General features: G+C 32.4%; 3 protein-coding genes across 3 annotated transcripts in view; 2 read left to right on the forward strand and 1 right to left on the reverse strand.

Moving 5' to 3' along the window:
• The first annotated feature begins 306 nt into the window (after positions 1–306).
• LOC101510018 (scarecrow-like protein 9) lies at positions 307–3,504 on the forward strand. The gene is made up of 2 exons (XM_004492305.4): positions 307–439; positions 828–3,504. Exon 2 carries the CDS (start codon positions 907–909, stop codon positions 3,142–3,144), a length of 2,238 nt encoding a protein of 745 aa, XP_004492362.1. The 5' UTR covers positions 307–439; positions 828–906; the 3' UTR covers positions 3,145–3,504.
• Positions 3,505–5,775: 2,271 nt separating this feature from the next.
• Positions 5,776–10,487, reverse strand: LOC101510337 (uncharacterized protein At5g02240-like). The gene is made up of 7 exons (XM_004492306.4): positions 9,957–10,487; positions 8,385–8,656; positions 7,719–7,755; positions 7,528–7,625; positions 7,247–7,308; positions 6,596–6,719; positions 5,776–6,113 (listed from the first exon to the last, which is right to left on the reverse strand). Exons 1-7 carry the CDS (start codon positions 10,219–10,221, stop codon positions 5,994–5,996), a joined length of 978 nt encoding a protein of 325 aa, XP_004492363.1. The 5' UTR covers positions 10,222–10,487; the 3' UTR covers positions 5,776–5,993.
• A 1,025-nt stretch (positions 10,488–11,512) lies between these two features.
• LOC101511943 (putative protein FAR1-RELATED SEQUENCE 10) overlaps positions 11,513–12,516 on the forward strand; it is a 1,149-nt gene continuing 145 nt past the window's right edge. The window contains exon 1 of the mRNA XM_073366466.1: positions 11,513–12,504. Within this exon, the coding sequence (XP_073222567.1) occupies positions 11,513–12,504 (992 nt within the window). The remainder of the gene's footprint in view (positions 12,505–12,516) is intronic.

A 12,516-nucleotide genomic window follows, 5' to 3' on the forward strand; every position in this document is an offset into this window, starting at 1 on the left:
AAATATAAACAATTTTACGACAACAAAAATGAACATATTTAATTCAGTTTTTTAATCAAATTATATATCAATTTTTATTAATTTAAATTTTTTATTTTTTAAAAATATTTTTATATTATTTTATATTTTTAAATTAATTCAAAAATTAAATTTATTAAACATTTTAATTGCTTTAACAAGTAACACCTATAAAAGCTATCAACAAGCTTATGACCTATTGAGTTAAAATTTACTAAGTATAGTAATTTCAATTGCACTCATTTTAGTTAGTCTTTTGACCTTTAAAAAGTAATGACTATTTTTGTGATGAAACGAAAACATCTTAAAGTTATTTCTTACAGGTTCCTTTTCGCGCTCTCTCTCTCTCTCTCTCTCTCTCTCTCTCTAACTTCTCTGCTGCTCTGGGAACTTGTGCTGTCTCTCTGCCTTTTATGGATGGGTAACCAAACTTGTCTCACTTCTCACTCAACTTTGTTTCCATTGTTTGTGGTTTATTATGTTGCTGTTTATTTTCCATTACCATAACCATTTCTATCTAATTCTTCATTTTTTTAATAGGTTATTTTTTATGCTTATTTGATTTTCTTCTACTTATTAAGCTTCATGTTTGAAAAAAACTTGCTCTTTTGGTGTTATTGTTATCATATAATAACTTGTGAATTAAAACATCTAGTTACTTTTTATGTGTTTATTTTCTTAATCCTATTGAATATTCATTATGCCTATTTGAAAGTTTCAATTTTTTTATGTTTTTATTGCACCCCATTTCATGACCTATGTTGATAGGGTTTGGTATGAATTTTGATGGTTCTGTTTTAATTTTGAAGGAAAAGGGTCGTTTGTTTGAAGACTATTTAGGACTAAAGATTGAATTTTTATGTGAAAAAACTTGTGCAAAATTTGATTATGATGGATCCACATCTTAAAGGGTTTTGTGGTTCCAGAAATGAGATCCAGTTGGAGAATCAATCTTTGCCTGTTTTTCAGAATCAGAGATATGAAAATGTTTTTTTTTATCAAAGTAGGGAATTTGGTTTAGTCGAGTCTAATTTGATAACTGATACACCTTCTTTGACGACTTCGATCTCGACACACGAGGAACCTTATCCTGAGGATTGTGAATTTTCTGATGCTGTTTTGAGTTACATCAATAAGATTCTTATGGAAGAAGATATGGAGGATAAGACATGTATGCTTCAAGATTCTTTAGATCTTCAAATTGCTGAGAAATCGTTCTATGAAGTTATAGGTGAAAAGTACCCGGTTTCGCCATTAGGAAAATCTTCTAGTCTTAGTTATCAAAATGACGGAGTTGGTGATAATAACTTCATTGATAATTATTATGGTTCTTGTGTTGATGATGGTGATCTTAGTAGCATTTTTAATAACAATTATTTACGCGGAAACTCGATGGAAGTTCAATTTCCTCATCAAGATTTTATATTCAATAGCATTTCACAATCATCTTATAGCTCTACAAATAGTGTAAAAAGTACTGTGGAAGGGCCTTTGGACTCTCCAGACAGTATTTTACAGATCACTGATGGGAATAGTGAAAATCAACCGATTTTGCAATTTCAAAAGGGTGTTGAGGAGGCTAATAAGTTTCTACCTAGTGGAAAGGGATTCTTTCCTAATTTGGATGTTGCTAAGTACTCAATACTAGAGCCTAAAGTGATGAAAGATGAATTATCGGTTAAGGTGGAGAAGGATGATCAGAAGTCTTTTCTTTATGGTTCGAAGGGAAGGAAGCATCCTCATGGCGAAGAGGGAGACATCGAAGAAAATAGAAGCAACAAGCAAGCAGCGATTTACTCAGAGCCCACGTTGCGGTCAACTATGTTTGATATAATCCTGCTTCATAGTTTAGGAGATGGTAGGAATTATTTCATGGCTCGACGCGAGGCTTTGCAAACTAAGATCAAGATGATAAACCTGCCAAGCAGTAAATCAAAAAAAGCAACTAGTTGTGGTAAAGGACGAGGTAAAAAACAACATGGGAAAACAGAAGTTGTTGATTTGAGAACACTGCTGGTTCTTTGTGCACAAGCTGTTGCAGCAGACGACCATAAAAGCGCGCATGAGTTGCTTAAGCAGATCAGGCAGCACTCAAGTCCTTTCGGCGATGGAAATCAGCGTTTGGCTCATATGTTTGCTGATGGCCTCGAGGCGCGTTTGGCTGGTACAGGAAGCCAAATTTATAAAGGACTTATCAGTAAAAGAACGTCTGCTGCTGATTTGTTGAAAGCTTATCATCTTTACCTCACTGCTTGCCCTTTTCGGAAGATGACCAGTTTCGTCTCGAATATCTCTATAATGAGATCTGCAGCGAGTTCAATGAGGGTCCATGTTGTAGACTTCGGTATCCTCTACGGTTTCCAATGGCCTACCTTTATACAGAGACTTTCGATAAGACCAGGAGGACCGCCTAAACTTCGTATTACAGGAATAGACTTTCCACAACCCGGTTTCAGGCCTGCCGAGAGAATTAAAGAAACTGGTTCCCGCTTGGCAGCGTATGCTGAATCTTTTAATGTGCCATTTGAGTATAATGCCATAGCGAAAAAATGGGAAACCATTCAGCTTGAGGAACTCAAGATCGACAGGGATGAATACCTTGTTGTTACATGTTTTTACCGCGGTAAAAACTTGCTCGATGAATCTGTGGTAGTTGACAGTCCGAGGAATAAGTTCCTCAGTTTGATAAGGAAGATCAAACCTGATATATTCATTCATGGCATTATTAATGGAGCCTTTAACGCACCTTTCTTTGTTACTCGATTTAGGGAGGCATTGTTTCACTTCTCTTCGCTTTTTGATATGCTTGAATGTATTGTGCCTCGCGAGGATTGGGAAAGGATGTTAATTGAGAAGGAGATATTTGGGAAGGAAGCATTGAATGTTATAGCTTGTGAAGGTTGCGAGAGAGTAGAGAGGCCAGAGACGTATAGGCAGTGGCAAGTTCGTATTCTCCGAGCCGGGTTTTCTCAACGAGCATTCGACAAAAACACAGTAGAAAGAGCATTGGAGATTGTAAGGTCTAGGTACCACAAGGATTTTGTAATGGACGAAGACAGAAAGTGGTTATTGCAAGGTTGGAAGGGGCGAATAGTTTATGCGCTTTCTTGTTGGAAACCTGCTTGACTAACTAAGACGGTAAAAGTGGTTTGTGAATTAGTTTTTTGACATATGAAGAGATCAGGTACTGCTACAATGACTCCATTTCTTAGTTCTAGTCAACAATGCTGGTTCTTGTCATTTTTGTTCAATGTATTTTGAACTAACTTTAATATGATAATTCAACAATGTATGATTAAAGATAAAAAAAATAAAGGGTAATCAAAACATGAGGAAGAAAGTAGACTATGTATGACATTTGGCCTTAAGATCATTTAGGAAGTATGTAGTTTGGTAGCTAAATAGAGGATTGTCAAATGAACATGATTTAATGTAATGTTACTGTAACTTTGACATGTAATTAAAAATATCCTTTGATTGTTGCTATTACTCATTTTGAAGTTTCTGCATCAATATCTCTTCTTATAATATAAGTGGTTAAGTTTTAATACCATTTAGATTTAGAACTGGTTTGGTTTTTTTTATTAGTCAAACCATGCATGACATGCACATCCATATCTTGTATATTTAGGAGAAATGCCAATGTTTAAGCACAATAGATAAATTTAGCAAGACATTCTCTTAGACGCATTTTTCAATATATTTCCTCTTATTGATTGAAATTCATGAGGCACAACAAATTTTTAATTTTCTAATTTGGTGTTCATTTAAATTTCAATTAATAGAACAAAATATATAGAAAAATGCGTGTTAGAGAGCTTGGTGTTTGAATTACTCAACAAAATATACTATTACATAAATTATTTTCTTAAGTATTTTATGGTAAATGTTTTTTGTTTGGAAAAAACATATATAAAATTGGTTTCAAAGCTTAGGTGCTACAATGGATTCTTATGTAAATATGCAAGAAATTATCTCTTTACATTTGCTGGCAAAGACTTGTCCTCGCTTTTGACCTAAGATGGTGGATGGAAATTCCTTAATATTTATCGACAAGTTGCGGGTTCAATATCTACAACGAAAGTCTTTCCTATTTTGAACTGAGTCACCATCTCTTTATCCTAATTTTTTTTAAAAAGAATTATTTAAGTTTAATTGCTTCCGATATAAAACATAAGGATGTTTTCATCAAACTAGATTGGTTTCATGTGTCAAATGAATGGAGGATGTCAAGATGATTTGTCACATCATATACCGATACTAAATTTAGAAAATTAAGCATGTTAAAATATTTTTTTTTAAAAGAAAGGAAAAATGAAAAGAAATTGCAGATTTATTTTTGCGTGGACAGCAAAAACCTCTTTGATCCACTCATAGTAGTGGAAAACAAGAATAAGACTATTGAAAGTGACAATTTGTCAAAGGACAGTCAACGTGTGCATGGAATTTGAAAGGGAAAAAACAAAAAAGGTTGTGTGAAATGTCAGATTTTTCTAGGTTTATTATGATGGAAAAATACTAATATGAATATGATGCCTTTTCTTGGAAAACATGCTAGAATGACAAACAAATATTGCTACAAGCAATAATTTTGCAAACTGAATTTTCAAGTTTATAATTCGTTCAGTGATTGGTAAGTGTAATAAAACACTAGCTCGTGTCTATCATTTTTAAAATAGTTTTAGTTTAATTGTAGTTTTATTCCTTTTATTTTATTTGAATTACTAAAATATACTTCCATTTTATTTCTTTTCAGTTTTGATTTCAAATAAAATTTTAATTCAAAATTCGACGAAGTGTCATTTTTTTAAGTCACACCACATAATTTATGATAATAGATTTCGTGCACAATTGTTGCACCACGAGATCTTGAGGTATAGTGTATCTTAAATAAGCACAAAAAAATAACATTTAATTAAGTTTTAGACCAAAATTCTGTATAGGGATCAAAACTGAAGATAAATAAAATGGGGAGACTATTTTTGTAATTCAGCTAAACTAGGGAAATCAAAACTGCAATTAAGTCAATAGTTTATCTAACTCAAATTTGTAGTGCAAATTTTTTTTCTTATTGCATTTTCTATTTCTTCTTTATTTGTCTCTTAATTTTCTCCGTCTTTATTGTCTTCTCTCTCCTTCCTTTCTCCTCGTTCACGTATATAACAATAAATACAATATTACAAAGAGATAATTGATTTGATTCCTTGCACAAAGTCAACTAGATTTCAAAATGCATAAGATTTTCTATACAAGACACACTTATTATTTTTGTCTTATCATACATAAAACGCTTTTATCAAATGTTTGGTCAAATTGTACTTATCTTCCAATTAAATTTAGAATTGCCGGAGCTCCTTTCTAGTAAGTTTAACAATTCTACAAACCAATACCTCATGATACCATAGAGCTTTTAGTTTTGCCCCAGGAAACTACTATTTTTCAATCACATACAATAATAAACATTTGGGAATATACTAGGAAGGAATTACAAACAATATAGTGTCTTTGAATACGTGGTGGTGACAAAATTAATTTGAATGAATTGGTTATGTAAATTGATTATACCTAATAGTTTAAAATAAAATGATTTATGTTAGATTACATTCATTTAAAAGCAAATTGAATAATAAATTTGAAACTAACTCAAGGTAAAAACTCAAGTTCTACCTTAAGTTGGAATCAATTCTGAAGAAAAATCAATTTTATACTTCCAGATTCAATTTTGATTCCTCCAAAGTGGAACCAAACATGCACCACTAAAATGAAAACAATTAACTGAAAACTAATAAATGTAGACATGAGTTTTTCTCAAGAAAGGATTGCAGAACTGGAGAAGTCTATGAATTGCTTTAGATACAATCCTTTTCTAAATTACCAAAACACAATGCAAATTTTCTTTAAGTAGCACTGATAGCTTTATTATTCAATTCCAAATGTAAATAAGAAGGATTTTAAGATAATGATAACATGCAAAATCAAAAACGTGTGATGATCTGTGAAAATAAAGCCTTAAAGTCCTTTGTTGGTGAACCTACTCCCTCAGGTTTTGATGCCAAATCAAATGCCTTAAATTGAGCCTCCTCGAAATTTAGTGCCTGTAAAACCAATTGAATGAGAAGATATCCAATCACATAGTTGAGCAAGAATTTTAAAATATGGTGGAATTTTGTTTCGATACGTATTGGTGTTTGACATGGGCACGACACCAACATACATGGTTAGATTCAATTACTTCTATTTTTTAAATTATTATCAGTATCGACATGCCAATGTTAGTATTTTGTCTGGTGTCTGTGTAATGTATTTCTTAGTGCTTCATAGGGTCGGAGAGATAGAGAGAGCTTACTTGTTTCCATATACATAAAATAATAAAAACAATTTGAGTTTAATGGGAATGCTTTGTCAATATAAATTAATTTTACACTGATATCCAATGAGAACTCATCATATTCCCACATAAGTTCACTTGTTAATGCATTTTAAAAATAATTGCAAAATAATATATTCCTAGTGGACGTCAGTGTAAAATTAGTTTACACAGACAATGAATGTCTAATTTTCTCAAAAAATAGTATACCTGAATACAAACTTCAGCAACATCAGATCTTGTTATGGTTCTGGTTTCAGTCTGTAGAAGCTCGTCATCCTTCCCTATGATGAGTTCCCGGATACCTCCCTCTTTGTCTTGCAAGCCACCAGCTCTGACTCATTACAGAAAGTGAGTCTCTAGTTAGATTGATTGTTCAGGCATTTTGGATATGAAGTTTTATTGGAAGCTTAGACAAAGATAAAGTAATGAATGCACAGTGCACTTTAGAGTGAATTTTCTCATAAAGGTAGTAAATTGTGTTTGTGTTTTCCTTAATTTTCAAACTTATACATGCTGCACTTTATTCTCAGAAGTTGATGAAGAATTCTAGAGTAGCATGTATAATACATTTGTCATGTGAACTTAATGGCGCATAAGGATCTCAACGACACTATTTATATCACTTATCCTAGTACTAAACGGCGCATAAGATTGTTAGCCACATCTAATTTTATGAACCAAAAACTACTAAAAAATTTAAATTTGGTTTTACGGAACTTCAAAACTAAATTTGATAGCCAAACAGAACAGGGTTTATTCTTCTAATTTCCAATGCTGGAAAAGTATAAAGAAAATAAGAAACCGATGTAATCTTCTAATTTCCTATATATGTGTAAGTATGGACAGAAACTGATGTACCTTATAATCGTATATGGAATACCAGAATCAGCCAGATATTGCTCAGCCTTTCTTTTCCAAACCTACAATGAATACAAAATATTATTTAATTTCTATATGCTTCGCTCTGGAATGCAAAATAGGATTCTTAGTGAGACATATAGCAGATGTGTTATCATAGTATAGTATATGGAAAATCAATACTATCTTTTTACCAAACTTGCATTTTTCTCTAAAATGAAAGACAAGCTCCATTATCATAAAAGTTATGCCAGAATGCTGTTGAAGGAAACATTACATACCAATATATTCCCATTTCCCAAGCTGTTCAAAGGATGATTAAGGTCTGTTCCACCCATAGACCCTATTAACACAATCTGCTTTACTCCTGCAGCCTTAGCTGTTCATGTAGATCAAAAAATTATTTCAATACAAACAAGCATGAATAAGTTATTTATCATTATGACAATGGAGAGAAGACATGGATTCTCACCAGCATCTATTTGATTTTTCTGCCCAATCCAATCAACCTTGTATGTAAAAAATTACTAAAATATGAATAAAAGGGATAAAATTGACTATTTAAGCATAACATATGGAACATAGTTGTGTTATTTTGACACACAAATTTGACAACAAATTTCGACAAAAATTTATATGGTTAACATAGTTTAAATATGTAGTTAATTGTGTTCAATAGATGGTTAATGCATATAACATAGTTCAAATATGTAGTTAATTGCGTTCAATGGATGGTTGATGAATATAATTACAAAGTGTTGCAAATTAACTATTCGCCGAACACAACTATCCATTATTCTGAACGTCATTAACCACGGTTTTCAAATGAATATTTGAACACAAATCGTAGTTAATGGATAGCATATATATTCAAACACAATTTGGATGGTAACTAATATCATGCATATTTTAACACCTAAAAATTGTGGTTAACGGCGTTCAAAATTGTGGTTAATTACATTTAGTGGAGAGTTAAAGAGTTGCGACACCTTGCTATATTAATTAAGTAATTAACCATTCACAGAATGTAACTAACCACATATTTAATCTGCTCTAACCATCTAAAGTATTGTCGAAATTTATTGTCAAATTTGTGTGCCAAAATATCATTTTTGTATGGAAAGTGTAATAATAGTACCTGTTCGGGGTATGCACCCTCGTCGAAATAGAACTCGGGTCTTTTTCCTTGGGTTGGATCAAACCCTGGTTTCATCAGTGGTACTGCACTTGTGAGGATTATGAGAGCATCTATACCTTGAATTGCTGGAATAAGACTTTCAGTATCTCTTATATCACCAATAAAGACATCATCTGCATCACCAATTTTCTGCTTGCTTTCTTCTGTTCTAACGAAACCTCTAGCCGCATATTGGTTTGGCCTCTCTTTTAATTTTTGATATACTATTTGTCCTGAAAAATAACACCAACTAAACCACATTAAGATTTTCAGAAAGTTATAAAAAGGATTCAGTTAAAGCATGTAGTCGGTCATCAACCGAATTTACTTCAATTTTATACTATTGATCGACCTGAAGTAGAATTTTGAGCCTTGAAATAGAAATAACATCTTGCTATACCTGTCTTTTCTACTTGTAATTTTTAAAACAGTTTTATAACTATGAAGATTCTACATCAAAACCAATCTGAATGCTACATTAAAACTAAATCCAGATAACTATAATCACCTTCTATGATGCAAACAAAATCTCTGTAAATGGAGTTTCTTAGGATAGTAGCACACATTTCGAATTGCATGCCAAAGGCTGATTGCTACACAGCTTGTGTAAATTTACTACTAGCTATGTAGCACTGACACGTCAGATTAAAGGCGTGTTTAGTGTTTGACATGCATTAGCTTTCAACACTGACACGACACCAACACAAGTTGTTACATTGAATCTCTTCTACTTTCTTAAACTATGACTGTTGTTTATATGCCAATATCACATTTGATGTTCGTGTTTGTGTCAATGCTTCATAGCTAGGCAATGCAATTACTAGATAAACGTTTTTGAAATTGTGTCATTATTAATTTAACAAATGCAATGGTATCACAATCCTTAACAAATGAACACCTAAGTTTGTTTCAGGAAGCAGCACCAAGTCACTAACTGAACACATAAAAATTCAGAAATCATCAGTTAATGTATAGTTAGATACATTAACCCCAAGTCAGAAATCTTAATTTTCAAGACCACTAAATTTTTACATATTCCAACAATCTACCATTCACTAAACCTCAATTTAGCCCTCTTTGGATAAACAAATAAATTTAGAGCTTATAACATAAGTGTTTCTTATATAAGTATTTATGCATAAAATAATTCTATTACAAACGATAAAATAAAGTCAAAATCTTTTGATATAAGTTATTTCCATAAATTATCTCGCAGAGCTTATGAATATCGGCTTAAAACAACTTATAGACATGTCAAAAACTGCCACAAACAATTTAACAAGTGCTTATATTAATATATAAACTCAAATAAGTCAATCTGCACGTGCCTAAAACTCTTACAACTCCCATGAAATCCCCAAAGTTTGCATTTAAATTACCTAATTTTCACACATTTCAGCAGCAAAATCAAGAAAAACAAAAAAAAAAAAACATGAAATTCCATTTTATGTTCCAAACTTTATCTCTCTCTCTAGAGCAAGAAAGTAAAGAATCTGAAGAAAACCCATGAAAGCAAACAACAAAAGACTGAACCTGTGCGACCACCAGCACCAGTAACAAGCACAGAACTCTTTGAATTTTCAGCAGCCATAGCAACAACAAGACTTGTTCTGATTCCAACCCTTTTCAGACCCTTATAATTCCTCAACGTTGCAAGTGAAATCAAAGAAGAAGAAGAAGAAAGCCTTAATGAAGGAGAGGAAACAGGTAAAGGAAGTGACTTTGCCACATAGCAATATTTATGGCATTGGTTGGGAAAAAGTGTGGTGGATGAAACAAAAGGGACACGTGTAGCCATACCAATCAGAGTAGTTGACACAGTTTCATTGTTATTAATATTATGGAGAAAATGGATAAGTTTTGAGGTGAGTGATGAATGAAACGTTTCAATTCAACAATATTATATATAGAATGTTGTTGTTTTCACATTTATAATAGAACTGAGACTAGACATTGTTGTTTCTGAATCTGGTTTGTGCCTCTGATGTTGGGGAAACACTTTATATGGTTTTTGATGCTATTTATGTTTGCTTTCAGATTTTCTTATCCGTTTACCTTATCTTGGATCGTGAATTACATTACATAGGTAACTTGTGTTATTTTTTTCTTTTCAATTTTAAATAATTTATAATTCAATTTTGCTTTCCACGCTCCTCAAATTACTTCCCACACCCCTCAATTTTTTTTTAAATCCAAAATACTCAAATTGTCCTTCTCTCTTTATTCAATTAACCACTCAATTATTATCTTCATCTTCATTACCTACCAACTTCAATTTTCTTCAATATTTTTCAATATTCTTCAATCATCTTCAATCATTTTGATACATTTGATGTTCAATAATCTTGAATCATTTTGAACATCTTCATCATTTTCATCATCTTCATCATTATAGTGAATCAAATCAACTAGGTATGTATTTTGCAGCTGATCTTTTTTTTCCAAATTTGAGTTTCGTACGTGAACTCAGTTCACGTATGTTTACGTGAACTCAGTTCACGTATGTTTACGTGAACTTAATTCATGTAGCTAATGAAATGAAGAAATTTTAGATTGTACGTGAATTAGGTTTACATATCCCTACGTTAATTAAGTTTGCGTATAGTAATGGAGGTTTCATGTTGACATTACATACGTGAACTGAGAGTACGTATATGTACGTGAACTCAGTTCACGTAGCATACATGTGAATTGAATTGATGTATACATACGTGAACTGAGATCACGTAAAGAGTAAAAAAATTTAACATGTCATGCATACGTGAACTGAGTTCACGTAGGGTCACTTGAATTCAATTCACGTATATGCTACATGAATTGAGTTCACGGACACATACGTATTCTCAGTTCACGTAAATGTTATACACATGCAATTTTCAATTTTTTTTTTGTCTATTGTGTTTATGAATTTTTATATTATATATATGTAATTTATTGGATGCAGTTAAATGGATGAAGGGGGAGACAACAATGACGAAATGTATGAAGGTTTGGAAGATTTGGAACCTGATGTTTTTGAAGAAATGTATGATGATTTGGATTCTGATTTTGAAGAAATATGTGATAATGTGGAACCTAATTTTGACGCTATGAATGACGGAGTTGAACCTGTTATGATTGATTTGACTGATGTGTTTACAACCGGCATGATGTTTGAAACACGAGATGAATTATTGAAATGGGCTAGAAATGTTGGAACGGAAAATGGAATTGTTGTTGTGATTTTTAGATCTGAAAATGCGACCGCACGACCAAGAACAAAGACAAAATCAATTATTGGTTATGAAAGAAGTGGTAAATATAGACCATGGAAGAATCATAATCTTACGAGGAGTACTTGGACTAGAAAATGTGATTGTCCATTTAGATTGAGAGGAACACGATCAAGTGTTGGTGATGGATGGTATTTGCATGTAATATGTGGTCTCCATAACCACGAATTGGCCAAAAAACTAATCGGTCACTCTTTCTTAGGCCGATTGTCTCAAGATGAGAAAAATGTACTTGGTGATATGACAAAGAACTTTGAAAAACCAAAAAACATTTTATTGACATTGAAGGATCACAATGTTGAAAGTTTGACGACAATAAAACAAGTTTACAATGCACGTCAAGCATATCGTTCATCACTTAGAGGTAGTAGAACAAAAATGCAACGTCTTTTGACATTGATGGAACGCGACAAATACGTCTATCGATATAGGAAAGTAGAGGGTTCAGATGAGTTGAGGGACATCTTTTGGACCCATCCAGAAGCTATGACTCTTGTAAATAATTTTCACATAATATTGATTATGGATAGCACTTACAAGACCTGTAGATATCGAATGCTATTACTTGAGATTATTGGTGTTACATCTACTGAAATGACATTTTGTGTGGGATTTTCATATCTACAGTTTGAGCGTGTTGATAACTTCACATGGGCACTACAAATGGTGAAAGAACATATTACAAGTGGTGAAGTTGAAGTCATTGTTACTGATAGAGACCTTGCTTTGATGAACGCGGTTGAAAATGTTTTTCCAAAAGCAGTGAATTTATTATGCTTGTTTCATATATGCAAGAATGTCAAAGCCAAGTGCAAGATGAC

This window comes from Cicer arietinum, chromosome 3, assembly GCF_000331145.2.
Source record: "Cicer arietinum cultivar CDC Frontier isolate Library 1 chromosome 3, Cicar.CDCFrontier_v2.0, whole genome shotgun sequence".
Classification (NCBI taxonomy): Eukaryota; Viridiplantae; Streptophyta; class Magnoliopsida; order Fabales; family Fabaceae; genus Cicer; species Cicer arietinum.

Excerpts from the sequence above, each read along its gene's own strand:
- LOC101510018 (XM_004492305.4), top strand. The coding sequence starts at position 907 with ATGATGGATCCACATCTTAAAGGGTTTTGTGGTTCCAGAAATGAGATC.
- LOC101510337 (XM_004492306.4), bottom strand. The coding sequence starts at position 10,221 with ATGGCTACACGTGTCCCTTTTGTTTCATCCACCACACTTTTTCCCAAC. Across the intron at positions 7,756-8,384 it reads AGGGTGCATACCCCGAACAG|GTTGATTGGATTGGGCAGAA; the intron begins GTACTATTATTA and ends TTTACATACAAG. Across the intron at positions 6,720-7,246 it reads ATTCCATATACGATTATAAG|AGCTGGTGGCTTGCAAGACA; the intron begins GTACATCAGTTT and ends GTAATGAGTCAG.